At 53.4% G+C, this 27,995-nt stretch overlaps 3 protein-coding genes across 8 annotated transcripts in view; 1 reads left to right on the forward strand and 2 right to left on the reverse strand.

The window, feature by feature from the left end:
• LOC132347616 (protein HIRA) overlaps positions 1–18,932 on the reverse strand; it is a 74,484-nt gene extending 55,552 nt beyond the window's left edge. For 3 of the 4 annotated variants that reach the window (XM_059894296.1, XM_059894295.1, XM_059894301.1), the window contains exons 1-4: positions 18,819–18,932; positions 2,853–2,915; positions 1,526–1,636; positions 234–324 (exon numbers count right to left, since the gene is read on the reverse strand). In XM_059894296.1, the coding sequence (XP_059750279.1) occupies positions 234–324; positions 1,526–1,636; positions 2,853–2,915; positions 18,819–18,855 (302 nt within the window). In that variant the 5' untranslated portion in view covers positions 18,856–18,932. Of the gene's footprint in view, positions 1–233; positions 325–1,317; positions 1,451–1,525; positions 1,637–2,852; positions 2,916–18,818 lie in introns of those variants that run through there. The other variant, XM_059894297.1, reaches the window with a different exon arrangement.
• A 608-nt stretch (positions 18,933–19,540) lies between these two features.
• On the forward strand, positions 19,541–22,575 carry MRPL40 (mitochondrial ribosomal protein L40). Of its 2 annotated transcripts, none has more exons than XM_059894172.1 (4): positions 19,541–19,621; positions 20,022–20,105; positions 21,193–21,351; positions 22,164–22,575. In XM_059894172.1, exons 2-4 carry the CDS (start codon positions 20,101–20,103, stop codon positions 22,486–22,488), a joined length of 489 nt encoding a protein of 162 aa, XP_059750155.1. In that variant the 5' UTR covers positions 19,541–19,621; positions 20,022–20,100; the 3' UTR covers positions 22,489–22,575. The 2 variants fall into 2 exon arrangements, with proteins under 2 accessions (XP_059750155.1, XP_059750154.1); XM_059894171.1 differs by lacking the exon at positions 19,541–19,621 and adding an exon at positions 19,761–19,864.
• On the reverse strand, positions 20,579–27,992 carry C14H22orf39 (chromosome 14 C22orf39 homolog). Of its 2 annotated transcripts, none has more exons than XM_059894174.1 (3): positions 27,896–27,992; positions 27,603–27,770; positions 20,579–23,174 (listed from the first exon to the last, which is right to left on the reverse strand). In XM_059894174.1, the coding sequence occupies exons 1-3, from the start codon at positions 27,917–27,919 to the stop codon at positions 22,947–22,949; spliced, it is 420 nt and encodes a 139-aa protein (XP_059750157.1). In that variant the 5' UTR covers positions 27,920–27,992; the 3' UTR covers positions 20,579–22,946. The 2 variants fall into 2 exon arrangements, with proteins under 2 accessions (XP_059750157.1, XP_059750158.1); XM_059894175.1 differs by lacking the exon at positions 20,579–23,174 and adding an exon at positions 24,933–25,743.
• Positions 27,993–27,995: the final 3 nt, after the last annotated feature.

Here is a 27,995-nt window from a genome sequence, read left to right on the forward strand (position 1 = left end):
TTTTCAGGTGAAACCCTGCAGCCCTGTGAGGAGCACTGAGCAGGTCCACAGGCAGGTGGGTGGCCACCCACCACCCTGGTCAGGCCCCGGCTGCCCCCGCCTACATGTGCTTCCTGGACTCATCGAGTCAGAGCTCTGGAGACCTCAGTGCCAGGGTGGGGAAAGCGACTGTGATAAAGACCAGCAAAGAAGCTTCTAAAAATAAAATGTGAAGAAAAGAAAATGATGCTTACGTAGCCCGCTTCCACACCATTATCAGTTTGTCATCTCCCCCAGAAGCTAAATACATCCCACTGTTTGACCACCGCACACAGTTCACACATGCTGGGAAGAAAAAAAAATAGGGTGATGAAAATCCAGTTGCCACGCCCATTTGCTTTGTGCAGTTTGGCAAGATGCAGAGGGTTTACAAAATCTAATCTATCTGATCTACTCAAGGTACCTACTGTGTGAGAGCCCCAGAAGAACAATTCAGTTCACGCACCAACCTACTTGTGCTGTAAGAACAAATACCAGAGCAGAGTCTGGAGGGGAAACGCTACGTCATCTGAGAAGCATTAGTGCTTAATCAAACAGTCAATAGGAGAAGGCTTCTTTCCATGAAAACTGGTAAGTAAATAAATCTCATTATTTCAAAAGGGTTGTCAAATGATGAGATGTATTTCTGAGTAGGGATAATTCTCAAAATGAGGGCATGTACTAAAAAGGCCAAGATGCCTTTTCCAGAACTTTCAGGGGAGCAGCTTGATAGAGCATAAAACTCTGACTTCAAGCCACCTACCAGCTCTTTTTCCAAACTTGTCAACACTGCAGGTAGACTGGTCCTGCACTTATAAACTAAGGCCAGGAGAAATCCCTGTTGGCCCTGATGGGTCAGAGCCTCTGGAGCCCCACAGCAGAAGGGACATTATCCAAGTTGTGGTCCACACGTGGCCTGCGGGCACCTTGTGTTCTGGGGTGGACGACGCCAAGGGGCGTGTCGGGAGAGCAGGAACACATAGCACACAGGGAGGGGGCATAACTGATAGTGGAGCATCTTGGGGGGCAGCTAGGTTGGAAACCAGAGCCAGGTATGGTCACCCTGATGCTCAAGGGCAGGAAACTAAGGCACTGTGGCAGGAAAGGAAACTACAACACTGTCCAGTGGCCACAAGGGCCTGGCAAAGGGCCCCAAGTGACACGGCGGCCAACTGAGACATTTGGTGAGCTGTCTTTTGTGCACCCTTCCCCGGAACCCTACTGCTTCCAGGTCGCTGGCCCCAAAGCCCCATGGAATCAGGCAGTAACGACTCATGAGCAGGAAATCACCAGAGGTACCTGCAGACTGTCCAAAGATGGTTCTGTGGGCAGGCCGAGTCTTCTGCTGAATAACTCACCCAGGTGTGCAGCCAACATCTGTGCCTTCAGACAGCAGGCCGAGGGGAGCTACCGCCGCACGGGCCTTATCTCTCTAATTACAAACACACGTGCTAACCTTGGGCACTGTGCCAACACGCAAAGCCTGCAAAGGGCCACCCTGTAATACCTAAGTGATTGTCCATCTGGCAAAGCATCTTGGGGACATTTTCATCCTTCTCGTCATCCTCCTGGAGGACTGGAGACATATTCCAGATTACAACCTTCCCAGAATCCTGTCCTGGAACGAAGGAGCAGAAACAACTCAATGTGTCAGGAGTGTCAATAGGAGCCTGTAACCCGCCCTCACCTAGCTGCCAGAAGTCAGGGCTGATAGATCAGCGGGATCTGAGTTACTATTATGTGTCACAGGGAAGGTGAACAAAAACAAGTGCCGCTGGGGACTGGAAGCAGTGGGCTCAGTAGGAGGCTGAGGCCAGACTGGCTCTGCACTGAACTCTGGCCTGGTCTCTAACACAGGTCCAGCAGGTCCTCGTGCCCACCCAGAACCCAGACCCCTCATATGGAACGCAAAAAGGCTGTGCACAGGCACCCCCGCAACCTCTCCTCCCCTCTAGGTGCTGCTTGGGGTCCATTGCTGTTCCCACAGCTGACTGGACACTTTGAGAACCAAGCCTGAAACGTGCCCTCAACACACGAAAAGGATCGATACCATCTTACCTGCCCTTTGCCATCACCTACAGATGGGAGATCAACTAAAAGAGGGCATTTGAGGTTCCTGTGGTCATAAGCAGATGTAGTACTCTGCTAAAAATATACATCTATGCATTTTAGTAATGATTACCATTACTGATAACTAAAAAAGGGCAGCCTCTCACTAACTTTCTGTTACAGAAGGCAAAAACTAGTAAATGCCTAGAAATGGACATGTCAGAATTACCATAAAGCACACTTGAAATGGCCTCTTGGTCAGTAGGTAAAAATATTTCCTCAACAGCTCCCCAGACTTCACCTCACTGTGCCAAGTTGGGCAGGAAGGTGCGCCCCCTCTCGTGGACAAGGACAAAACTCCGGCCCCCCAGCTAAGTCCAGAGCTCCTGAGTGACACAGTTGAATTCTTCTGAGCCCAGAAAAATAAGCTTCATGACTACATGACTAACTTCATAATTTAGCCACCTCCTCCCTTTTTCAAGGTGAGCAAATGCTACCAGAGATCTTGCCTCTGGGGCTGGGGCTTTGTCCACAGGACCACCGGCCACTCCCCGTGCTCAGTAAGGTGGGGATGCAGACTGATTGTAATATGAGCCTAGTCAGCAGGAATCTGCTGCCAAAGTAGTTACAGAGAGTATGCCAGAGCCACAAAGGGCTTAGATGTGACCTGCTACATCCATGCTGACGAGCAGCAGGCTCTCTCCCTCCTCCCAGCTCCTGGGCATCAGGAGACATGGGGTGAGGCGCAGGGCTGTGAGCGCTCCCTCCACTACCTGTGAACATACCTTGTCCTCCAGTTGCGAACTTGGTCCCGTCAGGGTGAATATCAACTGAAAAAATTGGCTTGCCTGGGAACAAAGAAAAAAAACACATAACATCTCTCTTGCCTTTTATTCATTGGAAAACAGCAGCAAGCTCAAACATTTAAAATATTGGTTATTCATGTAACATCTCTAATCACTGCTCCTAGGGAAAAAAAATAGGCTACCAATAAATCACCTGTGAGTTAGTTAAAGTATAAACTGCTAAAGACTCTCCAAGGGACATCGAATAGCTTAAAGTCTGAAAGTGGGACAAAGCGGCCTGTCACTGCGGGACTGAGCCCGCAGACCCCGGCACTCACACCGAGGTCCACCGGACGAAAGCTCGCCACCTGCCAGGTGTGCATGTTTGGAAAGATCACGAGCTACTGGGGACAAGAGCCCTGAGTCACAGGGGCTGCACCTCAGCCATCTCCCCATCCCAGGGATTTGTACTTGGCTGCAGCTGGGACACAGGTAGCCTGGCTCTCCTGCCTGGCCATCTGACAGCTGCGCAGGACCAGTGGCTGCAATGCACAGGCACCACCTCCCTCGTCATGACCCTGCTCCCAAAAGTCCCCCCACCCCATATGTTCTTGCTGCATTGACGTCCATGGAGAGTCGCCTTCTCGATGTCTCCTCCAGCTGAGCCTCCAGGGATGGCCCCACGGTGTGGTCAATCAGACAGTCAGTCCCTGCGGGGGAAGGGCTGTGGTGCAACACGGGCCCAGTCCCTGACCAGGGGCCCATGAAACTGGATGGCCAGCTGGGCAGACCTGGCTGGCAAAGGCACCACAGCAGACTGTGCCTGTGCCCGGTGGGTGTTTGTCCAGCTCCCTGGCCTCCTTCAGCTTCTGGCCTGGGCCTTGGAAGGGTGGCTCAGAAATATCTGCTCAGGGACAAATGAGACACTTGACAACGAACTGGACATCAGTGGTCGTAGATACAAAGGGCTGTTGCTAAGGGGTCTCTTAGTTGAGGATGCTCTCTCTGTCACCCAAGAGGTGGTGGCATGGACACTGGCACAAGGGTCACGAGCTCTGGAATCACGTAGCAGCAAGTGCGGGTTGGGCAGGGCCGGCGGTGGCTGCTTGAGAGCTGAAAGTCCTGCCAGGGCTCCCACGCGAGCATGGAAGATCAAGTGCTGGGACCAAAAGGCCAGCGTGGCCCCAGGCGGCACCCAGCTCACCCCACCTTCTTCTGGAGGGCACACCTCCACTGTCAAGCCGAGAGTGAGCTTCCACATGACCGGGGAAGTGTCCCCTCCCTCTATTGGTCATTATGTGGTCCTGCGGGAAGCAGTGGTGCAGGGCTATCAGCAAGCAGAGGCGCCAAATGCAAACGCCCTACTGCGTCTCCAGTAGCAGGGCAGTCACTCCAACAGCAAAGCCTCTACAACAGGCCCCGGTTCCTGAGCCAGAGCTCTACAGTGACAGGTCAAGTTCAGCCTGGCAGCTGCTGACCGGTCTTGAGCACACGCAGTGTGTTCAAAGCCATCCCCCGCACACAGGAAACTCAGTCCCAGGCCACTGTGAGCACTTGTTCCCGGGGTACATGGGATGAGCCCCGACACAGCCGCACTCTCTCCAGCGCAGAGCAGCCGGCCTGCCAGGGATCTTCCTCTGTAGGCCAGACCCTAACAGTCCCCCCTTAACCTTCAAGAAAAGAGCCCAGAAACCATCCCCCGGGGGCCCCAGGAAGGCAGGTGCAGAGAGCAGAGGGGAGAGGACCTGAAGGGCCCACCCTCAGGCAGGTGGGGATGCCTGTGCCCCCCTGGGCCAAGTGGCTGTCACCACTGACACCAGAGTCCCACATGCACTGCTGGGAACGTGCCACCCTTTCCCACAGGCTGAGTGGCTGGAGGGAAGCCGTTGTGAAGGTGGTTTCCTGCCACCTGCCTTGTGAGAAAGAGGAAGGACGAGCGGGGCCATGGGCCCAGCCACCCAGCGCCGAGACCTGGCGGGGCCCTGCTGGACGCCAGGGGACAGGGAGCAGCTGGCACCGCTAAGGCCTCGTGAAACTCAGAAGAGCAGGCGTCTCCAGGGGCAGGGGCTGCGACCCGGCCATGCCTTCCTCCAGGGCCAGGGCCACGCAGGGGTCCGTCCGAGGGCACGCTGCCTTTCCAGGGCCAGACCTCCTGCTCCCCGGCCCCCCACTCCTCCCAGGCTTTTCTCAAACCAGCAGGCAGCATGGCCCGGGGCCTTCCCTTGCTCGTGGCCCTGGAACACCCTCATTTCACCACGAGGGGGAAACGGAGGCATGCAGAGAGGTCTAGAAAGTTGCCCAAGGCCACACAGCTGCCTGGTAGAGGCCAGGTATCTGGCCCCAAAGCCCAAGGCGTAAACTACCTGCCTGGGGGGAACCCATCCCTGTAAAGCCTAGAGGGGAGAAATGAGGGCTGGCGAGCCAGAGGGAGGGCGGGTGAGAGTGAGAGTGTGAGCGTGAGCGTGCAGGACCGGGCCTGCTGCTCCGAGCATCGCCCTGGACTCCTCGGCTCTTTGGGCCCGTGTGCACCCCGCCCCCTGAATTTGGGCTGGCCCTGGACCAGTCTTTAACTAACAGAATGTGTGGCGGGCTTGTAAGGAAGCTTCGTTCAACATTTGCCCTCTGGAGAGAGCCTGCTGCCGTGTAAGAAGTCCAACCCCGCTGAGACCACTGTGCTGAGACGAGGCCCCAGCTGGCCACACAGAGTGAGAAGTGGGCCTCCAGGCCGGGCCCCGGGGCCCCTGGTGAGCTGTTCCAGCCCCGGGCTGCTCAAGCTGCCCCAGCAGAGCCCGTGAGGAGCTGGGATGAGCTGGCCCCACCGAGCCCTGCCAAGAGCAGAATCACAAACGATAATGAAGCCGTTGTTTTAAGCCAGCAAGTTTGGGGGTGGTTTGTTATACACGAGATAACCCAAGATGCCAGTTCATTCACTGTTCTGCTTAAGCCAACCCAAGCTGGCCATTTATCATCTTAACCAAGGAAGTTCCAGCTCAGCCAGCATCAGTCTTAAGTGGCCACCAGTGAGGAGCATCCACCGGCCCCCGGGGTGCTGGTCAGCTCCTGAAGCCTGTATTCCCTCCTGGAGCACATCAAAGTCACTTGCCTACAAGACACGGGCCAGCCTGACTCCCCAAGAACACACAGAGCCCAAGGGCTCCCCTGCACAGGTACCAATCACAGCCCATCCTAGGAGCTGACACTGGGCTAAGCAGACAGAAAGTAAAGATACAGAAGTCCGGCCCTGCCCAGGGAGCGCCAAAATGTAGACAACATGAACCTCACAGATAAGCCCAGCGACAGAGGTCTGCATGGGTAGGGAGCCACCTAACTCATCCTGGGGTCTTCCTGCAGAAATCACAACTGCCCCAAGTCCCCAAGGTTGAGGAGTCAGCCGAAAGAGTGGGGGAGGGGACCCCCAAGCCGAGGGGACGTGGCATGGAATCAAGAATGGGTCCGACCTGCCACTGTGCAGTGCAGCACGGGCAGAGTGGGGAGGGAGCTGTACAGATAGGCAGGGTGCCACCAAGAAGTGCAGACCTTCCCAACTGCCACCCCGGGTTAGGGGACTGCCACCCTGGGGCGGGGGCATTAGCTGTTCAGATGGAGAGGGAATTGTTAAGCTGGAGGGCAGTGGGATGGCAGAAATGGGGGGTGGAAACAGGCCTGGGCTTGGGCAATAAGCACCCACAGGTTGGATCCTCAGCCCTGCTGCTCACCAGCTCCACAGCCTCGAGTAAGTTACTTAATCTTCCTCTGCAGTTTCCTAATCTACAAAATGGGGAGGCCACAGTCACCCTGACCAGCACATTGCGAGACGGATTAAGATGCCGAGTCACATGCTTCTGAGCCCTACGTCTCACATCTGTTTCTGAGATCAGGGTGCGCCCCGGTGAGGGGCGTGGCTGGCATAACTGTCTCCTTTTGCAGTGACGCGCCCGTATCAGAGGACACACAGAAGTGTACCTACAGGAGGCCACCGGCATGGTGCTGGCTGTTCACCTGCTAAGGCACTGGACCTTCCAGCCCCAAGGAGAGCAGTGGCTCACATGTCCTCCTTTTTCTAAAGGGCTCTTGGCGGTGGAGCTGAGGGAAGGGATGCTGTGGCTGGACTAGTTTGAGAACTTTCCATGTGGCCCAGCACAAGGACAAAGATGAGCTCCTGACCCCCTCCAGTATTCAGCTCTTCTTTGTAGAGAGACAGAGACAAAAGTTAAATTAACACACTCCCTGGACCCTTAGAGCTGCCAGCACCCAGCACTCTCTCTCCGCCCCCCCCAACCCCGCACTCTCTCCCCCGACACCCACCAGCCCATTCTCCTCAGCTCTGCTTCCAGGTCGCCCCTCCTTGACACCTTCGGGGACCCCTCCTCAGCACACACAGAGCACCCCGCTTCCACACTCTCCCGTCTGTGTGTGCTGATCTGAGGACTGAAGCACAGATGCTCATCATTGGGCAGAAGAGAGTGACTTACAGAAGCTGGGTTTTAGCCCAGGCACTCAGATAGAATCCTCCTCCCTGGCTTCAGGGAGCTTCCCAGAGGAGCGGAGTGCTGGCGGGGAGAAGTGGGAAGAAGCACGCAGGGCACAGACAGGCCAGCTGCCTGCTACGCAGCCAGAGGGCCTCCGGCCTTTACGCTCTGACGGCTCATGGGGCAGAGCTGACTGGAAGTCCCTTAGTGCATCGTGCTGGCGAGGAGTTTGGGGAAGGCGAGGCCTCCATTCACTGTGTGCTGTGCCCATATGGCCCAATAATACTGGTTCTAACAAATTTTGGTAAATTTGTAATTAAACGTGAAACATGGGAACATGTTTGAAACATTTATTAAGTGAAAAAGAAGTTACAAAACAATATTAAAATATAAGGTGGGTGCAAAAGACATGATCGTATGTGTAGAAAACCCTAAAGATTCCACAGAATAAACAAATTTAATAGAGCTGAAGGATACAAAATCAACAAACATCAGCTGCATTTCTACACATTAACAGTGAAAATCCAAAAAAGAAACAAAACAATTCTATTTAAAATAGAATCAAAAAGAAAAAAATACTTAGAAGTAAACTTAACCAAGGTCAAAGACTTGTACGTGAAAACTACAAAACAGTGCCGAGACAACCAACAGAAACACAAATAAATGGAAAAACAGCCCATCTTCATGAATCGAAGACTTAATATTGTTAAGATGTCAGTAACATCCAAAGCTGTACAGATTTAATACAATCCCTGTCAGAACTGCAATGACTTTTTTTTTTTGGGCAAAAACAGAAAAACCCATCCTAAAATTCATATGGAATCTCAAGGGACTCCAAATAGCCAAACAAATTCTGAAAAAGAACAAAGTGGGAGGTCTTACACTTGCTGATTTCAAAATTTACTACGAAGTTATAGTAATCAAAACAGTGTGTTACTGGCATGAAGACACACAGACCTATGAAACAGAATACAGATTTTCAAAAAGGCTGCCAAGGCCATTCAATACAGCAAAGGACAGTCTCTTCAACAAGTGGTTCAAGGAAAACTGAATATCCACATGCAGCAGAATGAGACTGGACCCTTACCTAACACCATCTACAAAAATTAACTCAAAATGGATCAAAGACCCAAATGTTGAACCTAACACTATAAAAATTCTTAGAACAAAACACAGGGAAAAAGCTTCATAACATTGGATTTGGCAATGATTTTTTTAGATATAATAGCAAAGGCACAGGCATTAAGAGAAAAAATAGACAAACTGGATTTCTTGAAAACTTTCACCCATCAAAGGATACTATCAACAGGATAAAAAGACAACCCACAGAAAATACTGGCAAATTACATTTCAGATAAGGAGTTAATGTCCAGAATACATAGAGAACTCCTAAAACTCAATACAAAAAAACAAAAAAAGAAAAGTAAAGTAAAAATAACAAGTGCTGGTGGAGATGTGGAGAAATTGGAACTCTGTACTCTGCTGGTGGGAATGAAAAATGGTGCAGCTGCTGTGGAAACCAGTATGGCAGTTCCTCAAAAAATTAAAAATAGAATTACCTGTGATCCAGCAATTCCACTTCTGGGTTTATACCCAAAGGAATTGAAAGCAGGGTCTTGAAGAGATATTTGTACACCCACATCCATAGCAGCTTTATTCACAACAGCTAAGAGGTAGAAGTAACCTCATGTCCATCGATGGATGATGGATAAGTAAAATGTGGTGTGTCCACACAATGGAATATTATTCAGCAATAAAAAGGAAAGAAATTCTGACACAAGCTACAACATGGATGAACTGTGAAGACATTATGTTAATTTGCATAAGCCAGTCACAAAAGCACAAATACTGTATGATTCCACTTATATGAAGTCCCTAGAGAGTCAAATTCATAGAGACAGGAAGTAGATGGTGGTGCCAGGGGCTGGGGGAGGGGGAACTGGGGAGTTACTGCTTAATGGGGACAGAGTTTCAGTTTTGCATGATGAACAGGTGTGGAGATTGGCTGCACGACAATGTGAACATACAGAACACTACTGAATTATACACTTAAAAGATGGTTAAGATGGTAAATTTTATGTTACGGTTTACTTTGTCACAACTTAAAAAAATGCTAACCAAAACCAAAGCAAACCACATAAATATGTATACAAGCTGGAGGGGCGTGGGAGGGAGGTGGGTATGGTTGTAAAGGTGTTCGAACCATTTGGTCTTGACTGCTGTGGATACATGAACCCACACAGGTGCAAAGCCGTGTAGGACTCAGCAGCCACCCCACGCAGATGAACGCTACAAGTAAGAGTGGGCTCTGAGTGAGGCAGGTGGGGTCTGTCAACATCATCGTGACATCAGACTGCAGCTTTGCAAAACGTCACCCCTGGGAGAAACTGGGCAAAGTGTACAGAGGATCTCAGCTGCGTGGGAATCTACAACCACCTCAATAAGGAATAAATGCGCATACGTACACATGAAGCCTGTTTTCTAAAAACTGCATATATGTCTGTGTCTGATAAAGGTAAATATCAAAACACCAGTGGCTGTCATCATGAAGTGGATGCTTTTCTCATGCAGGTGACAGTGTGCATGTCCCACAACCAGCAATCTCTCTGGAGGGAACCCTGCACCTGAGCTCTCTGCTCTCTGTGGGGCAGGAAACCCCTCCGTCCAGCTGCCCACCTGCCAGGCCTCTAGCCCTCACATCGCCACAAGCAGCTCCTGGTCTTCCTGCCCAAACCTGCCATCTCGGTCAAGGCCTCACAACAGCCACACAACTCGCGACTTCTCCGGCCTCATCTCCAGACCAGCCCCTGCCCCCACTGGTGGTCCAGCGCCCTCTTCCTCTCCACTCCCACCCAGCGCCCACCCTGGCTCTTTCCCTCCTGCCTCTGTTCCCTGCACTGAGGCCTCCCCTGACCACCCAGCTTGGCACAACAACCCCCCTAACACTGATCTACTTTCCCACGTACTGTAGGTGTCGCTTCCTTTACTGCACGTCTGTCTACTCTGCCCACCAGAATGTAAAGCCAGAGAGCTGAGTCACTTTTGTCTGCTTAGTCACGGGGTCTCCCCAGGGCAGCGGCACACAGTAGGCACTCCATAAACACTTGATGTTGTGAAAGGCTGGGCAGAGGGCCCCAATTCCAACACACATTCCATGTCACTAGCATCCCTGTGACAGCATCCTGGGAAGGCAGGCTCCTCCTGACTGAGGGGGGACTCATGTCGGCGAACCCCTGCAGGGGAAGCAGAGCCCTGGCTGCACAGAGCCGTCTGCAGCTGGGACCTCCACCGCTTCAACCACAACTTCTTGGTCTCCCTAAGTCAGCACCACTGCAGGGACACCTCAGGTGTCAGGTGCCTGAGATGTTCAAAACAGAGCACAGGAAGGAAGCTGGAGCAACCGTTGTTGGGTCGGGTGTTTTTTTTTGCGGGGGTGGGGCATGAACTAGAGTTGAAGAAAGTGCAGGTATATCATTTACAGACCTTCGTCACGTCTCCTGCAGCATTTGCCAACACACAATCAAGAAAGCTTGGGTGTTTCTTCATACTCTTTTCTCCTCTAATTTTACAGAGCAGAGATATTCCTTAAAAGGTATCTGCAAGATGAATTTCTATAAATAGAATCATCCCTCCTTATCTAGATCCATTAGAAAATTAAGAGCAGTTAAGAACAACTTTCCAGCTTCCCTGCTGGTGGAGTGGTTAAGAATCTGCTTGCCAATGCAGGGGACACAGGTTCGAGCCCTGGTCCGGGAAGATTCCACATGCCACGGAGCAACTAAGCCCGCGAGTCACAACTACTGAAGCCCGCACGCCTAGAGGCCGTGCTCCGCAAAAAGAGAAGCCACTGCAATGAGAAGCTCGTGCACCACAATGAAGAGTAGTCCCTGATCGCCACAACTGGAGAGAGCCCGCGTGCAGCAACGAAGACCCAACACAGTCAAAAATAAAATAAATTAAAAAAAAAAAAAAAAGAACAACTTTCCCACAGAGGAGAAAGTTTGTTTAACAACAACCACAACTAAGAAAATAACACTATAGTTAATAATACTGTATTGCATATTTGAAAGTTGCTCAGAGAATAAATCTTAAAAGTTCTCATCAAGAAAAAATAATTCTTTAACTATGTGAGGTGACAGATGTTGACTTATTACGGTGATCATTTTGCAATACGAACAAATATTGAATCATTATGTTGTACACCTGAAACTAATTAATGTACGTCAATTTAAAAAAAAAAGAAAAAAAATAACAACCCTACAATATTATTTAAGTGGAAAATGCATGGTAACACTTCAGCTGTCTGAAGGGAGGCTACTCAATAAAAATACTGGATTTACTATGATATCGGGCATTTGGCTAAGATCTTGTACAACCCAGGTACCTTTATAATGTGGTATACACACTAAATAAAATGTGTGTGCTTTTAAAAAGCACTGTTACCCAGTTATTTTTTCCAAATGGTCTGAAAGACCATATTAAAAAGTTTAACAATGTGTTCTCCTTTTTGTATTTTCTAACTTTTCCTAAATTGAACAGGCATTACTTTTATAAGAAAAATTACTTTACATTTTCCACATTACAAGCATGAAGTCACAAAGTGCTCCATTATCCAGATCCTCACACACCATTAATGTACCCTAGAGCAATCAGATTGGCAATGGACACAGCCAAAAATAAAGCAGCCGTCCTGTTCCTCAATAGCAGCTCCAGCTCAGAGCTGGTGCTTCAGGAGGAGGCTGAGGCCCCTCAGCACACAGGCGCTTCGGGAAGGCCTCTCGCGGGGCCCGGGCTTGGTCACCCCATGTCACTGAACCTGGCTCCTCCTCCCCATCTGCTCCTTCACAGTCTTACTGATCCCACGGGCTCCCCTTCCCCCCCATCTCACACTGCACATTCGACCTGGTGACTACATTCACTACTGTAACTAATTTTCTGGGGAAGTGCAAACATTCTGTATCTTGAGTGGGAACAGGTTACAGAGTGTACCTGTTTGTCAAAACTCATGTCTGTGCGTTTCACTATGTAAATTATACTTCAACACCAACATGTGTGTTTACGTATACCCCCCCGCCACACACACACTCACTGCACCACCAATGCCCTGGCCACCTCTGGATCACTGCCACAGCCTCTTCCCAGGTCCCCCAGCTCCCGCCCTTGCCCCCATGCCCACTGGCCGGCCGAGTCCCAGTGCAGTGGCCAGCAAGATCTCTAAGAGCACGCCAGGCGTGGGACTCCTCTACTCGAGCCGCATGGAGGGCCCGTGCATGCGGGTCCTCCAGCCAGTTCACTGCTCACTTGGCCTCACCTCCTGCTGCTCATGCCTCCCGGTGTTGCTCCCACATCCTTGCTCTTCCTCAGACCCACCAGGCAAGCTTGCTCTGGCCATTCTTGCTGCCTGAAATGCTCCTCCCACAGAGGGCCGCCTTCCTCACCTCCATCAGGCCTAGGAGGTTGCCATGATGCCCTGTCCAGGTGCCCTCCCTCCAGGAATGAAACACGCCCCCCCCCCAGCTGTGGGAGTGTTTACAGCCTGTGACAGCTCCTCAGCAGAAGAACTGCTTCGACCAAGATCAGGCCTCCTGGCGGGGACAGCCTGCGCCCGATGACTGTGGACGTGAGAGTATAAAGGCCTGAGCCCCTCATCCCAATTCGGGACAACTCTGAAGGGCTCACCCAGCCCTCCAGCAGAGCCAGTTGCAGCTTCTGTGGTACCTGCATTACCGACCAGCTCCTACCTGTCCAGCCCTGCTTCCCTCATGCCCCGCAGGCGGGGAGTCCAAGAGCACCCCAGGTATGTCTTGGGCACACACACATCCAGCTCACCACCTGCTTCCTGCAACAAGGTCTCTGCTCACATGTTACCTTCTCACTCAGGCTTCCCCAAAGAACCTTATTTAAACTCCTCCCACCCTACCCCTACCCCAGGGCTTTCTCCCGCACTCACCCACCTACCACTCTCGTTTATGAGGCCTGCCCTCTGTCACCTCAGTAAGCTCCCCTCCTGCATCTCCTTTTCTCCTTACAGAAACTCACTGTCTCAGTTCCCATCTGTCAACTGTACTGTCAGGGATGTTTTCTTTCTGCAGCAAGTCATAGAGAATTTCAAGGGTAACCTACTAAGTTACGTGACAAGTCCTGAGAAGGGTTGGCTTCAAGGTTCATTCATAGCAGCGTAAGCAGCCACTCCTTCCACCTTCCCCTCCTGTCATCCTCGGTGCGAGCCCCGTCCTCAGGGTCACAGGCTGGCTCCCATACACAGATGCAGTAAAGTCCAGGAGAAAAGAGATGGGCCTCGCAAGCATCTCTTCTTACCTGATTATTTCCCAGAAACCCCGAGCAGACATTCCCTCCCAGTCCTACTGGCTAGAATGGCATCACACGGCTGTTCCCCAACGAGGCCTGGGCACTCACCCACACTCCAGCTCAGGGCTATCAAGACCCTGAAGAAGAGGGCAGACAAGAGGAAAATCCTGGGGTTCTGATGGAAAGGAAGAAGTGGGTGGGCGTCCAGTGTCCACGACACGCCCTCCCTGCTCTTTAATGACGTGGACAAACCGATGGCCTGCTCCCGCCTCCAGGTGTTGCTGCTCGTCTCGGCAGGATAAAATGTGCTTGCATCAATGTATGGTCCCCAGGGCTCATTCCAGACCCATGTTTCATGAGCCAGACACCTCTGCAGTCCACAGGCAAACACCCTGGATGAACAGGGTAGCCTCGTACCTCTGGGGAAAAGGAGGGGTCAAGGCAGGCAGCAGGTCCCCTCCATGGCCAAGGCCAGGAACTGCCCAGAGGTCCCTCCCAGCTGTGTAACTACAATTTGACTCATAAGGTGAAAACATCTTTTTAACCACTCCTTAAATTAAAAGAAATATTTAAGAAAACCTCATTTCCTAGCCCTCATCTCTACTCTGTTCTCAGCGTACTAAAGAAATCAACCCTGAGCATCTCCAAACTACACAGCTACCTGCCTCTACCCCATGTGCACCTCTACCACTGACCTCCCTGCCTCCGCCAGGGCCTCTCACCCAGGCCCAGGGAATGCCTACCAGCTTCTCTGGGGCCTTCCAACCACATCCAGCCTCCTCAGAAACGCCCCATGCTCCCCTCTCGCAACCCCCAGAAGGAGTCCAAGCTTCTAGGCAGGTGCTCATGGCTCTGCCCTGCAGCCCCACCTGCCATCACCCGCGCAGTCTCTGTGCTAACATGCTCCACGAGCCAGCCCTCCCTGGGCCTCCACTCCTGATGCTCCCACAGCAGCGGTGCCTCCTCTGCCTCACAGTCCTCCTGTGGTCCAGACTCAGACCAAGGGCACGGCGCACCCACAGACCACACCCTCCTCCCCAGGCTACCGTCTGCCCTGCATTCTAGAATGTGGTCTGTTCCCCTCTCCCACCTGGCGCAGTTTTCCGTGCACAGGGAGAGTCTTTTTACCTCTGATCCCCACAGAACTTCTCTCCAGAAGGGTTCAAAGTTCAGTGCATAAATCAGTGTAAATCCCACAAGTGTATTATCTAAGGCAAAATTCCACCCAGTTTTCTTCCGAATCCTCTTCAGATGTATTCCGCTTATTTTAAAAAATCACTCTACTGTCTTCAGGTGTTAAGTCAGTGTGACACTGTGAAGAGAGCATGCATTTCCTGAGCCTTCGCAGGTGAGTAGGGAGCAGCCAAGGCAGCTGTTACCCGCTTCACTTAACAGACCAGGATAAGAGACGTAAAGAACCTTCTGTAACACACTTTGGTGAGAAGCAGAGCACAGAGACTCAAGAACAGGACTATCTGACTCCAAAATAATAGGCAAATTCCTTGTCCTCAAGAAGCTTACAATCTAGTTGGATGGATGAAAAGGCCAAATAACGATATAAAGGTACTCTCACCTAGAGCAGTTTCCCAGCCTCAGCACTATGGACGTTGGGCCAGGTGACTTGCAGAGGAGCGTCCAAGAGGCCGCAGAGCATTCTAGTTCAGTGGCATCCTGTTCTCCACCCACACTCCACCCCCTCCAGCTGCGAAAACCAAAAATGTCTCCAGACTCTGGCCTGTTTGAGAAGCCCTGATCTGGGCCAACTGCACAGGTTACCTGAATGACCAGGGCAGTCACAAAACGTCACTGCCGGGATCCCTCCTGGCCTGTTCTCAGAGCAGCTGTGCAGAGCCTTTCCACACCCAGGCCAGCTTCATTACTGGGTCATCCTTCCTCGAGTTTCCCCTTCAAACTGACATTCATTTTCTCTCAGATGCAGGACATGCCTCAGTAGAATGTCTTAAATCCTTTGTGGAATGAGAAGAGGTAGGGAAAAGAATCCAATCATAGAACAAGAGAAAAAACTCATGCCATAAAGCAACGCAATTAACTGACAAATTATCCCATTATTGAAAATTTGCCAAACACCTTTTTACAACACTGCCAGAAACCAAAGGAGAATGAGTGTCTTTTCAGTGCCTTCTGGTTAGAATGGGCTTCACTAAAGAGCTGTGCATGAACACCACGAGAATTCCAGAAAAACTCTCAGGGACAAAGGCCCAGCGATGGGAAGAACCATGAATCTCAATGATTCTCAACATACAAACTACATTTTCCTACAACCAAAAACCCAATTGCTTCCAGTTTCTAACAAATATATGATCATAACCTAACTTAGAAATAAACCATATTTTGGCCAAGCCTAAAATAAAATATGTAAGGAATGCCATATCCAAGAACACAGAGTAAAACACGTGTGTGTGTGTATGTGTGTGTGTGAACAGTGCCTGGCATGTAACTTCAACTTTACCAAGGCCCAGAAAGTGGAGTCACAAGCCCAAGAATCTACAGCTAATAAATGATGACATCTTGAATCCAGTCTGATTCCATGCTCAAAGCTCATTACTGTGACATGATTTCAAGATTTAACCGATCACCTCAGAACAGTGATTCTCAACTGGGGGTGACCTGGCCAACAGAGGACACTAGCAATGTCTGGAGACAGTTTCTGTTGTCACAACTGTGTGTGTGTGTGTGTGTGTGTGAGTGAAGATGCTACTGGCATCTGGACGGCAGAGGCCAGGGATGCTGCTAACATCCTACAACACAGATTGGTCTCCACAACAGTTATGTGGCCCAAAATGTCAATAGTGCTGAGACTGAGAAACCCTCCCTTGGAGGAAAGGTCTCACTACTGTCATCAGCCAGGAAAACGAAGACTGAGGGCACACCTGCACCCAACAGACACTTCTCTCTCTGCTTTCAACTTGCCCGCTTACAGTATTTGATGAATCCCGCCACCTCAGGGAAAACGCAGGGCTCTCTGCTCCCTCCCTCTTTGGGCTCTTAGACCCCTGAAAAAGTATGTTCAAGCTGCATAATCAGTCAGGAGACTGAATGCAGAGTCAGGAAGCCAGAAAGTGCAGTGATGCTCTCTCCAAACCACCACGGTCTTTTGGGTTCGTTAATCCAAAGCACATTCGACTTTACTGGCCACCACCCATCACTTGGGCTCCTGGCTAAGCAGCGCTCGCCCCCAGCAGCTCCCCCTATTCACCAGTCTTTAAAGGACAGCTCAGTACTGATCCAGACCATCAGTATGTCCTTCAGGAGAGCAGTAATTTACCCGACAGTCCTGAACACTCAATGAGACGGGCGATTCCAGGAGATTTTAAAAGAAAGGAAACTTGACAAAGAACAGGTTTAAAAGAGTCTCAATTTCTTCTATTATCTCGGGGAGCACTTTGTCTTCCTTCCCAAGCAAACACCACAATCACACTACGAAGAAGGCAGGGCAGATACCATCAGGTTCTACTCGAGGACCGTGGAGAGGCGGCAGCAACAAGAGGCCCCAGGCCCACAGCTCAGCCCACCCTGCCAGGTGGGGACTACTGGCTGCGGCCTGGCTGCAGACTCTCTCTCGTTTGTGCCTAAACAATAGCTTAAGCATCCTGACTTACTTGTGCCTACACAGCATAAAACTTGTGTCCTACAAAGGAGCTTATCACGAAGTTATAAATTACATGGCAGAAGGGAGGCTGGAGGAGGGTACACAACACACACAACCTTATCTAGGCAGTGTCAAAATGAAAATTCCTTCAGACTTCACTTGCACAGCAAACTAGCTCATCATAAAAACTTTTCCCTTCCTGATTCACAAGCACCACAATTTATAATTACTGAACATTTGCCCAGTTCTCCAGGGAATGATCTCACACTACATGTCAGGAAATGCGCTTGGAGACCAACACAGGAGAAATGAAACCAGGGTTCACTGATTTTGCTTTCACATACTGTCAACCTAGCTGTCTTAGTAAGTTATGGCAACCTCAGCTCTGTTAACTGCATCAGCCAACGTTTATCACAGACCCTCTACGTGAAAGGCATTGCTGAGTGTGGCAGGGAATGCAGAGGGGAGCGAGGCAGTCTGCGCCCTAGGGGCACAAGGAATGTACACCCACAGGGACAGAGCGCGTCTAGTGGAGTAACTCAAGAGGAATGGTAACAAAAGGAAAAGGGGACCTCACCCGGGCCCTGAAAAATGAGAAGGATGTCCTGCTAGAAGATGGAAAGGCTGCAGCAATAGAAAGCAAGCATCCTGAGATCAAGTTCAAAACTAAAAAGCAACACAAGAAAGGCAAAAGCATCTACCCAACTTGTTCTAAAAGAAAACTAGCTCCCTCTAGTCGCACAGCAAAGTAGAAATGAGGAACAAGACAGAATCAGGGTGACTCTTTGCCTACCAGCAGTCGGGCCATCCAGGCTGCGGGCCCTCAGCTGGAGTACTGCTCCCTGGGCTCACTACTACCGGCAGGGGATGGGGGCTCGCTCCCCTCACCTTCCTAGGGGGTGAAGGTCAACTCCTGCAGCAGCTGTGCGGGCCAGGTAGAACTACGGCAAAACTGCTGGTTACCGCGCTTCTCTGTACCAGAGTCTCTTCTCAACCAGAGGACTGGATGAGTCCGCTCCCTGGGTGTGCTTTAGGGCCGCTGCCCCAGAGCTAAGGCAGGCCCTCTCCGAGCACACACCTGTGCCCCGTGGGCCCCATCCGAGTCGCCCTCATTCTCCAGCTCAGTGTGAACGTAATTCCTCGGACTGGGGGACCTCAGCCCAGAATCACGGTACCCCACCTAAAGCACTGTCACCAGATCCAGCCCCTCTGGCATGGCAGGACGTGCCCATTCCAGGTCTACACCCCGGCACTGAAAGACCACTCCGCTCCAGTTTCACACACTGGAACGTCCTGGCACATCCCGGCCGGAGCCCAGGGCCGCTAACCCTGCCCGGACCACAGGCGGGCGGCCGAGGGCTTGGAGCAAGGGCCGGGGCGAGGCGGACGTGGGCGAGCACGTGCCCGGCTCCCGGTCTCCTCGCGCGAGGACAAAGTCCGCGACCGCCGGGCCCGCGGGGCGGGCACCGGGCACTCGGCATCGGAGCGAGGCGGGCAGGCCTGCGTGCGGCTCCCACCTGGCTCCAGACCACGGCCCGTCTCCGGGCTCGGCCCCCCGCGACCCTCGCGCGCACTCACCATTGTGATTGACCCAGGTCGGCTTCAGGAGCTTCATTGTTCGGCCGCCGCCGCCGCCGCCGCCGGGCTGAGGCGAGAGCCGCGTCCCTCAGCGCGCCCGGGCCATGGAGCCGCCGCCGCCCGCGCCGCCCGCCCTCCAGCCGCCGCCCGCCCCCCGCCCTCAGCGCCGCCGCGCCATCGTCGACCCGCGCCCCCCGCCGCCGCCGCAGCCGACCCCCGCGCTCGGCCGCCGCCGCCGCCGCCACAGCCGCATCCCCCGCGCCGCTCCTCCTCCGGCGGCTCCCGGGCAACGCCGGAAGTCACGGCGCGCACCTGCCAAACAGCGCCGGCGGGAAACCGCTCCCCGCGCGCACGGGCCGCCCGGCTCCTCGGCCGGCCGGGCGGGAAGGCGGCTCCTCTTCGGGTCCGCCCCGCACGGCCGCGAGCGAGAGACCGGCCGGCAGGGAGCGCGCGGACGTGCGAGCGGGACCTGGGGTGCGCCCCGGCCGGGCGGGGCCGGGCGGCGCAGACGGCCTGGCCGCTCCGCCCGCCGGTGCGGAGCCGACTAATTAACAGGCTTCTACCGCCCCCAGCGCGTGTTCATTTGTCGCCCGCGAGCGCAGGCCACGTGCCGCGCCGGTGCAGCCACCGCGGCCCGGCTCCGACGTCGGCGAACGAGCCGGAGCGTTTACTGGACGCCCAGGCCGCCTCACGTGCGCGGACTCTTAGCCCCTTCGGCCCCGCCGGCCTCACTGCGGGTCTCGACCCTCGCGGGGCGCAGGCCAAGCTGCTCGGGAGCGGCAAGGGAGCGGCGCCCGCGAGAAGTAGGCCCCCGATCGGCGCGAGGTGCGAGGCGCCGGGCGCGGGGCGGGGCCACGTCGGAGGCAGGGCTAGACGCGGCGGCCGGAACGCGGGAGCGCGGGGCTGCGCGGCTGTCGGACCCGAGAGCGGCGCACCGCGGGCCGGACCGCCTAGGGGCGCGCGCCCGGAAGCGGCCGTCGGCGACCGGGAGGCATGGCGGCCGCGGCGCTGGGGGCGGTCTCGCGTTCTCTGCGCCCGCCGAGCCGGTGAGCGCGGAGGGGCTGGGGCGCGGATGCCCGGGGCGCGCGGGGACGCGGATTGAGAGCTTCCCTGCTTGCCTTGGCGGTCTCACCCCGCAGTTACGGGGCTCGTGAGTGACCTTAACGGGGAGGCGGGCGTTGATACACACTCGGTCTCTTCCAGGCTCCTGGGAGCGCGGCCGACGCAGACGAGGGACGCGCACCAGCGGGCCTCGTTGCTGTCCTTCTGGGGACTCGTGCCCATGAGGTAACCCGGCCGCGGGCCCGGCCTGGGGGGTCGCGCACGGGAACCCAGCGAGCAAGGATGGTAGATGTTCAGTCTGCGAAGTTTCTCAGTTAAATTTAGATGGATGCCCTTATGTCTTTTCATATGAAATACCGTTATGTCTGTAATCAGAGATCAAAAGATAAATGCAAAAGTGGTTTAAAGAAAAGTTAATTAGCTCTCAAGGCATTCTTGTGTAAAATTTTAAAGAGCACAGTCAGCACTTCCGTTTCTTACTCTCCGGAGAGGTGGGGGGAGGTGAGAGGATTCTATTTTCCACCTGGGACCCTGAATACTTTCTAGGGACTTCATTCATAAAACTCAGTCTTGATGCTAGAGATTCGGTTGTTCTGAATAGTAACTTATCAGCATAGGAGATATGTTCCTGAGGGTAAATCAGACTTTTGTCCGTGCTCGAGGATAGGGAAATTTGTTAAGAAATCTCAAAAAGTATAAACAGGAACTTGCCAGTTATTTTTATTATACTGTCTCTCTTAGTCAAATCATTTTTATAAATCACAAATCCATTTAAAATGTGAGTAACGAGCTTCTAATGGATAAACAACAAGGTCCTATAGTGTAGCACAGGGAACTATATTCTATATCCTGAGATAAAGCATAATGGAAAAGAATATAAAAAAGAATGTATATATGAGTCACTATGCTGTACAGCAGAAATTAACACAACATTGTAAATCAACTATACTTCAATTAATAAATAAATAATGTAACGAGCTTCTAATTCATCAGTTTGGTATTTTCACTTTTCAGTGCTATCCCAAGGCCCACCTGAAACCCCTCACTAAAGATGAGCACTTCCCTTTAATTTATACCCTGACACCCCATGGAGTTTTTCCACGCCTTCCTGGGTTGACCGTGCCCACACAGTTCTCATGAGGACCCCCCGTGGAGGCCGTCTCCCTGCCACACTCAGTGGGAGGCCAGGCCCACACAGTCCTTTCCCGCGGGAGAGCTCAGTACAAGTTTGCAGGCACTTTCCCTAGTGCCATGTCTCTGCACGTTCACAAGGCCAAAGAGGAAAATGTTTAGTGTTTGCTTTATCCTTTAGAGCAGAACCTCTGCAAAAGAAGAAGAAGGTGGACCCTAAAAAAGACCAAGCAGCAAAGGAGCGCTTGAAAAAGAGGATCCGACGACTGGAAAAGGCGAGCCAGGAGCTCGTTCCCATTGAGGATTTTATCACGCCCGTCAAGTTCTTGAATAAAGCGAGGTACGGGCCCTCTAGGGTTGAGGTCTTCAGAGCAAAGGAGTTCTGTGACCTTCAGGAAGTTCCGTCTGCACTTCACACCTGCAATGGGAAGGGGTCATAGGCTTGGGCTGGCTTGGCCCTGTTCTGAGTCCTCTTCTCCTGGATTGTCTCGTGGGAGGTGGAGAAAGCATTCCTGGGCGCTGCTGCTGAATGGCTGATTGTGGGAAGGAAGCTCAGGGCAGATGCTGGAGCGAGTTTGGAGTGTTGCTCTTGCAGAGGAGTTTAGCTGTGATTGACGACTGGGGCCCTGGGCCTGCAGCTCTTACCCCTTCCTGCTGGTAGGAAACCCTTAGCCGCCTGCTCTAGGATGCAGATGCTCATAGCTGGGATGTGTCGTGTGTGGGGTTGGTGGAATTGCTGCCTTCTTCTCAGAAGTGCGTACCATTTATAAAGTAGTACCTCGCCATGTAAGTGGGACAAGGCAGGTGCATTTTTGGGTCTCCAGGGCTGATACAGGCTCTTGACTCCCTGGGATATTGGTGTCCGTTTTCATAACACCATTTGACTTTTCTCCAAAGCCACGTTTCCCCACCAGCAGGCTCTGCTTGGCACACAGGACGTGCTGCCACAATCTGCTGAGAGCACTGTTGTTTCTTTTCTTCACGTAAAGAAAACGGCAGTGGTTCTAGGTGTCAGTTGCCGCTGCTGCCACGTCCAACATTCTGTCCCTTAATTTGTCCCTAAGTTCCATCTGCATCTGGCAGTGGGGACACTCGGGTCCCGTGCAGTCGGTCGGTGCCCCCAGGTTCATGCCCTTGGCTCTGTGTTCCCAGGCAGCGGCCGCCAGTGGAACTCCCCTTTGAAGAGAATGAGCGGAGAGCCCTGCTTCTGAAGAAATGGTCACTGTACAAGCAGTGTGAGCATGAGATGGAGAGGGGCGCCATTGCGTCCCTGCTCGAGGCCCAGCAGGAAGCTCTGCAGGAGCTGAAGCTCACGGCCCCAGAACTCCATGCCGAGGCCACCAAGCGGGACCCCAGTCTGTTTCCCTTTGAGAGACAAGGGCCAGACTACACGCCGCCGATCACCAACTACCAGCCCCCGGAAGGCAGGTACCACGACATCACCAAGGTGTACACACAGGTGGAGTTCAAGAGATAGAGCTGCAGGCAGCTGCCCTCAGGATGCTGCCCTCGGGAGCCTGCACCCCCAGGCTCAGGCCTGCTGTGAATAAATGCGTTAACCAAGTGTCTGTCTTAGGTCAGAGTCACAGTTAATTCACCTGAGCGTGCACGGGGGTTGGGGAGGCTGCCCTTCTTTGCCTGGTACTGGGGAGAGGAAGGCCAAAACATTGATCACTGCCCTCCAGTGAAAAGGATTCCAACTGTGTGGGGCAGATGCCACCAGCAAGAGGCACAAAGTGACCTCAGGAACGGAGGTGAAGGACATGCCGCTGTGCGGTGTGTCGCCTGCACCCGGAGGAGAGGCAGGGCTGGCTTTGGGTTTCAAGCTGCGGGGTATGGGGGAGGCTGAGGAGAGTGTCGAGCGGCAGGGACCCCACTGCGTGAGGCCATGTGTCCTCCAGGAGGGCATGACACCTGGCCAGGCAGAGGCCGCTGTTAGTCTGGAGCAGGGAGTGTATGAGTGAGCTCTGGCACCGGATCAAAACACCACAGACCAAGGGGCTGAAACAACTCACATTTATTTCTCTCAGTTCCAGAGGCTGGATGCCCATGATCCAGGTGTCGGCAGGGCTGGTTTCTCCCAAGGCCTCTCTCCTTGGCGTGTAGACGGCCATCTTCTCGTGTACCCACGTGATCATCCCTCTGTGTCTGTGTCCTGATTTCCTATAAGGACACCAGTCATTGGATTAGGGCCCACCCACGTGACCCCATTTCACATTAAGCACCTCTTTAAAGATCCATCTTCAAATAATCTCTCAGAGCGGCAGGGGGTTAGACCTTCCCCGGAGGAACTGGGGGTACATAATGCAGTCTAACAGTGAGGGTGCAGTGTAGGCGGAGGTCCACTTGTACCCCTTGCATCACCACCTCAGAAAGGCTTTGGTTCTTCACCACCTCAGTGCAAACAAACCAGCGGAACACTTCACCTGAGTAAGAATTCAGATTATCCATTTTCCTAGAGGGCCCTGGCTACCCCACCCCGGAAAATCACACCCCGCCCCCACCTCATCAGCATGTGGCCTCTGCCTAAAGCCTCCAGCCTCCTCCTCCAGGTCTAGGCTCGGACCCTGAGCCTCCCCCACCTCCCAACTTACAGATTTCATCCACGAGGTTGTATGATCATGTCAGTGGGTCATGGCCAGCTGTTTTAACCTTTTATTTAGAAGTAATTATAGATTGACAAGAGGTTGGAAATCAACAGGGAGGTGCTGTGTGTGGTTCCTCTGGCTACCCCCAGTGTCACATTTTACAGGGCCAGTCATGCCAGCACCCAGAGATAGGCTGTGCAGCCAGAGTAGGTCCAGGCTCCCAGATGCAGCTGTGCTCATCCGTGTGTCCACGTGTCACAGCACAGCCACCCCTGTGGTCCTGCACCACAGGATGCTGCCCCATGTCCCTGACCCCTGGCCCCATAACCATTCGCATCCCTGTAATTACGTCCTTTCACGGCGTCACGTAATGGAGCCAGGCCCAGCAGCAGTATCTCACAGGGTGGGGGCAGGTGCTGCTCCACGAAGCCCCGCTCAGTGACAGTGCTCCATGTAACAGGATGCACCAGGTCACAATGCAAACTGCTTATCACTGTGGGCTCTGTCCCCAAAGTTTGAAAGATGATGCTCTTCCTTGTCACTGTCCATTTTCTTCACAGCTGATGTTTGAACGTTCATGTCTGTCTCCTGAACTCCATGGGACTCTGAGGCCACTTGTCCGTTTCAAGCCTGTGGTCCCAGGGTGTGCAGACATGAGGGGTGGACATGGGTGGACACAGGCACATTTTCCAGGGTGACGATCATCTGCGGTGGAGCTCGCTCAGCACCCAAGAAGTTGTGGGACTCCTGATGGAGCCAGCACCTGGCCACAGGCGCCCACGGCCCTAACCCAGCAGCAGCAGGAGCGGGGCTCCACCAGAAGCGGCTGCCATTCCAGACAGACGGCCTCCCTGCCTGGGTTTCAGAGCAAGGAGGACACAGGTGGAGCTGTAGCAGCCTCCCTCCCCCTCCTCGGCCAGAAATGCCCGTGAACGCAGCCACAGTGGATGGACCCTGGTTGCCTCAGACACACCAGGGCTCCCCCCTGCGACAGGGGGACCCTGGGTCTTCTTTATACTCACCTCTGCTGCGGGAGTCCTTTGTGCGCACCCCACCACTCACAGGTACACAGTCACAAAGGACTCTTGGGGCGCACAAGAGCAAACACACATGATGGGAGATTTTACTCTCAATGTATGCCCTTCTGAAGTGATGGATTATTTTGCCCCCAAGAATGAGTTAAATGATGTTGAACCACCACCTCTGGCCAGGTCGTGAGGGAGGCACTGAGATGCCGCAGGCCTGACCCTCAGCACCACATGGTGGGGCCTGTTACACGGCACAGATGCTAAATCGTTTCACCCATAATAAAGAGACCTCTAAAGAACTAGTGTTCTCGTTGGTTCAAATACATATATTTTAAAAACATCTACAAGAGTGTAAGCATACAAAATTCTAATACTGGCCAGCACAACGTCAGGTTATAAATCTAACCCTTTCAAAATTAAACTGGATTTAATTTTCAGCTTCTGTTTGGAATCAAACCTGTGAAATGTCTTTTGATATATTCCACATTTTCAAAAAACGACCAGGGGAAATTCTGAGGGAAGGAGACCAAAATTCCATGTGTCTTGGGCTTGGGTGTCTTCAGCCAAGAGTCTAGGAACCCTCTTTACACAGGGTTGTGTGTCCTGGAGCTGTGGACCGAGGAGGTGATGCCGCCCGCGCCTACAGAGGAGCAGAGGGAGTGGCCGCGGTGGGAGGACACCTGTGGCCAGCACTGCGTGGCCGTCACCAGACCAGGGCCAGACGGGGCCACCTGTGCATCCACACGGATCCGGGCTGCCCCTCAAGTGTTCAACTGAGGAGCCCAGCCATTGGGACAGCCTCTCCTTGCTGCTGTCCCCAGGCCTGCCCGTTGGCCGCCCACAGGGACACGTGGGGGTGCCTGGCTTCCTGGAGCTGCACGCTGGGTGAACTGGCTCTGAGTGTGGCGGGGCAGGCGAGGCTGGAGACGGGGACTCTGTGTCCCACACCAGGCGGAAGCTCCCAGGGACCTTCTGGACTATTTGGGCCTGTCACCGGTCGTTGTCCTGGGGCAGAGGGAGGTGCCAGTCTGCAGGGGGGCTCTGCCTGGGGGCCCACACCAGGCCGTGCTTCCGTGCAGCCCGGACTCTCGCCTGCTCGCTCTCACGTAGGGACCGCTGCAAAGGAGACCCGGTCACCTGTGGCCTCACGGGTGCCCTGTACCTCCCTCCTCTCGGTGCCCACTCACACACATGACAAACGCAGCCCAGCAAGCCCTGGTGAGTGCAGGGTGGGGTGGGGTGGGGGTGGTTACCACACACACATCTAGATCATTCTCCAAGCTACCGTGAAAAACCTACTGTGCAGATGACCATTTAGAGGATATTTTTAATTCTTCTGGGTCCCAGGGCTTGATGCCTTTGGTTGACCTAATCAGATTCACCAGATAAGAGGGGCTGGGGGCTGAGGCAGGAGGAGAGATGAGCCTGAAAGAGCGGCCAGAGGAGGGAAGAGGCCAGAGACAGGCAGGCAGGCAGGCAGGCGCGCACACACACACACGACAGACAGTGGGCGCCACCACCCAGGCCAGTAAACCCAGGGCAGCAGGTCACAACCATGACGGGGCACACACGCACGCATGCACGTGCACACACACACACACACACACGACAGACAGTGGGCGCCACCACCCAGGCCAGTAAACCCAGGGCAGCAGGTCACAACCATGATGGGGCCTGAGGGGGTGCCAGGTGCTATGCTGGCCCCTTTACACGTAGAATTTCACCTCTTCCATCTGTTTTCCCTCAAGCTCTATTGTCTCAAATGTAATGTATTGTTCTTGTTAAAAAGCGATCAGAAATGCAAAGTAAATATGAAAGCCCTGCAGACCTCCCTCCCAGAGGTGAAGTTCACAGCTTCCCCAATTCCATTTGAGGCCCGCATTTCAGGGCTATCACCCATTTCCCTAAAGAAGGAATAATCTTCTCCTGGCTGGTGCACGTCCTGCTTTTCTCATTAAGTGACATACTGCGAGCACCTTTCCACATGGGGATAGGTTACTATCTATTTTTCTTAATGGCTGTGTAGTTCTCCGTGGTGGGGAAGACGTTATCTGGTCAAATGTCTATTACTGGACTTTAGGTCACTTTCAGTCTTTGCACTATTACAAATGGTGACACAATGGACATTTTGAACTTTCAGTTGTTACCCAGTTACCTCCCTAGGATAAACTTCCAGGAGTAAAACTGTGGGATCAAAAGGTATGCATTTGACATTTAGATACTCAGAAAACCTGACATTCCACAAACACTGCCCAGGTGCCCCGACTCTCCAAACCCCTACGGACATTCCGCTGGGCAGTAACTGTCATTTTAAGTATATATCAGGCTATTTGGTTTTCTTTTAGAATTAATTCCTTCTGTGTGCCCTTTGCCTACTTTTCTATTCTGAAATCGTTCCCATTTTTCTTACTGATATGTGACAGCTATTTTTAAAAGATATATATATATGTACAAAGGTTATTAATCTCTTGCCATATAGGCTGCAAACTACCTCTCCCGTTTTCCACTGATCTCGGACTTGTCATTTTCTTTTACACTTGGCAGTCCTGCTGGCTCCCTCCCCCGCACGCCCCGTGAGCACTGCGCCTTCACAGCTTCGCTCCATCCCCCCACCCCCACCCACGCCCCCATCAGCTCCAGGACACCGCTGTATCCTAGACTAGGATGTAGGAGTCGGGAGGACAGGGGCTGTGTTCTCATCACTCCTGGATCCCCAAGAGCGTCCCAAGTGGTAAGTGTCTGCTGAATGTATGGACCACAACCCCCTCCTTACTGGTCTCTAGCACCTCCACCATATCCTCTCTCAGCGTGGCAGCCAGACTGACCTTTTAAGGATATAAATCAAAGCACGCTCCCCAGCACACGTGGAGGCTGGAATCGAACCCCTTTTTTAAGGCCCGCCCCCCTCTCCCAGCGTCTCGTGCCCCCGGGCTGGTTCCTGGTCTTTCAGGGCTCGGCACGCCCGGTCGGGTCACCTGGGCCTCGGCGCTGCGACGCTCCTCCCACTCGCGGCAGCTGTCCAGGTCGCGCCGCCACTGCCCGCAGGCCGGCCGCTCGCCGTGGACGTAGTAGTGGCGCAGGAAGTGGCCGGCGCTGCTGCAGAGCTCCCACTCTGCGCGGTAGGCCTCGCACGGGCGCGGCGGCTGCGGGGACGGGGACGGGGGAGTGAGCGGGGAACCCGGTGCGCGCCAGCCCGTCCCGCACGGACGGACCCGGTCTCCGTCCTCCCGACCTGGCCCCGCGGGTCCCCGGGTCCCACCGCACTTACCTGCCAGCCTCCACCTTCCGCCATGTCCCGGGACTGCCTAACCCGCCTCCCGAGCCCGCGGGCCGCCGCGTGACTGACGGGCGGAGGGACCAATGAGCCC

The sequence above is a fragment of the Balaenoptera ricei genome, chromosome 14 (assembly GCF_028023285.1).
Source record: "Balaenoptera ricei isolate mBalRic1 chromosome 14, mBalRic1.hap2, whole genome shotgun sequence".
NCBI classification, from domain to species: Eukaryota; Metazoa; Chordata; class Mammalia; order Artiodactyla; family Balaenopteridae; genus Balaenoptera; species Balaenoptera ricei.

Coding starts and splice junctions, on each gene's coding strand:
- MRPL40 (XM_059894171.1), top strand. CDS start 19,812: ATGGCGGCCGCGGCGCTGGGGGCGGTCTCGCGTTCTCTGCGCCCGCCG. Junction 19,865..20,021: donor TCTCTGCGCCCGCCGAGCCG/GTGAGCGCGGAG, acceptor GGTCTCTTCCAG/GCTCCTGGGAGCGCGGCCGA. Junction 21,352..22,163: donor AAGTTCTTGAATAAAGCGAG/GTACGGGCCCTC, acceptor CTGTGTTCCCAG/GCAGCGGCCGCCAGTGGAAC.
- C14H22orf39 (XM_059894174.1), bottom strand. CDS start 27,919: ATGGCGGAAGGTGGAGGCTGGCAG. Junction 27,771..27,895: donor CGGAAGGTGGAGGCTGGCAG/GTAAGTGCGGTG, acceptor CCGTCCCCGCAG/CCGCCGCGCCCGTGCGAGGC. Junction 23,175..27,602: donor GTCGCAGCGCCGAGGCCCAG/GTGACCCGACCG, acceptor GTGTCCTTATAG/GAAATCAGGACACAGACACA.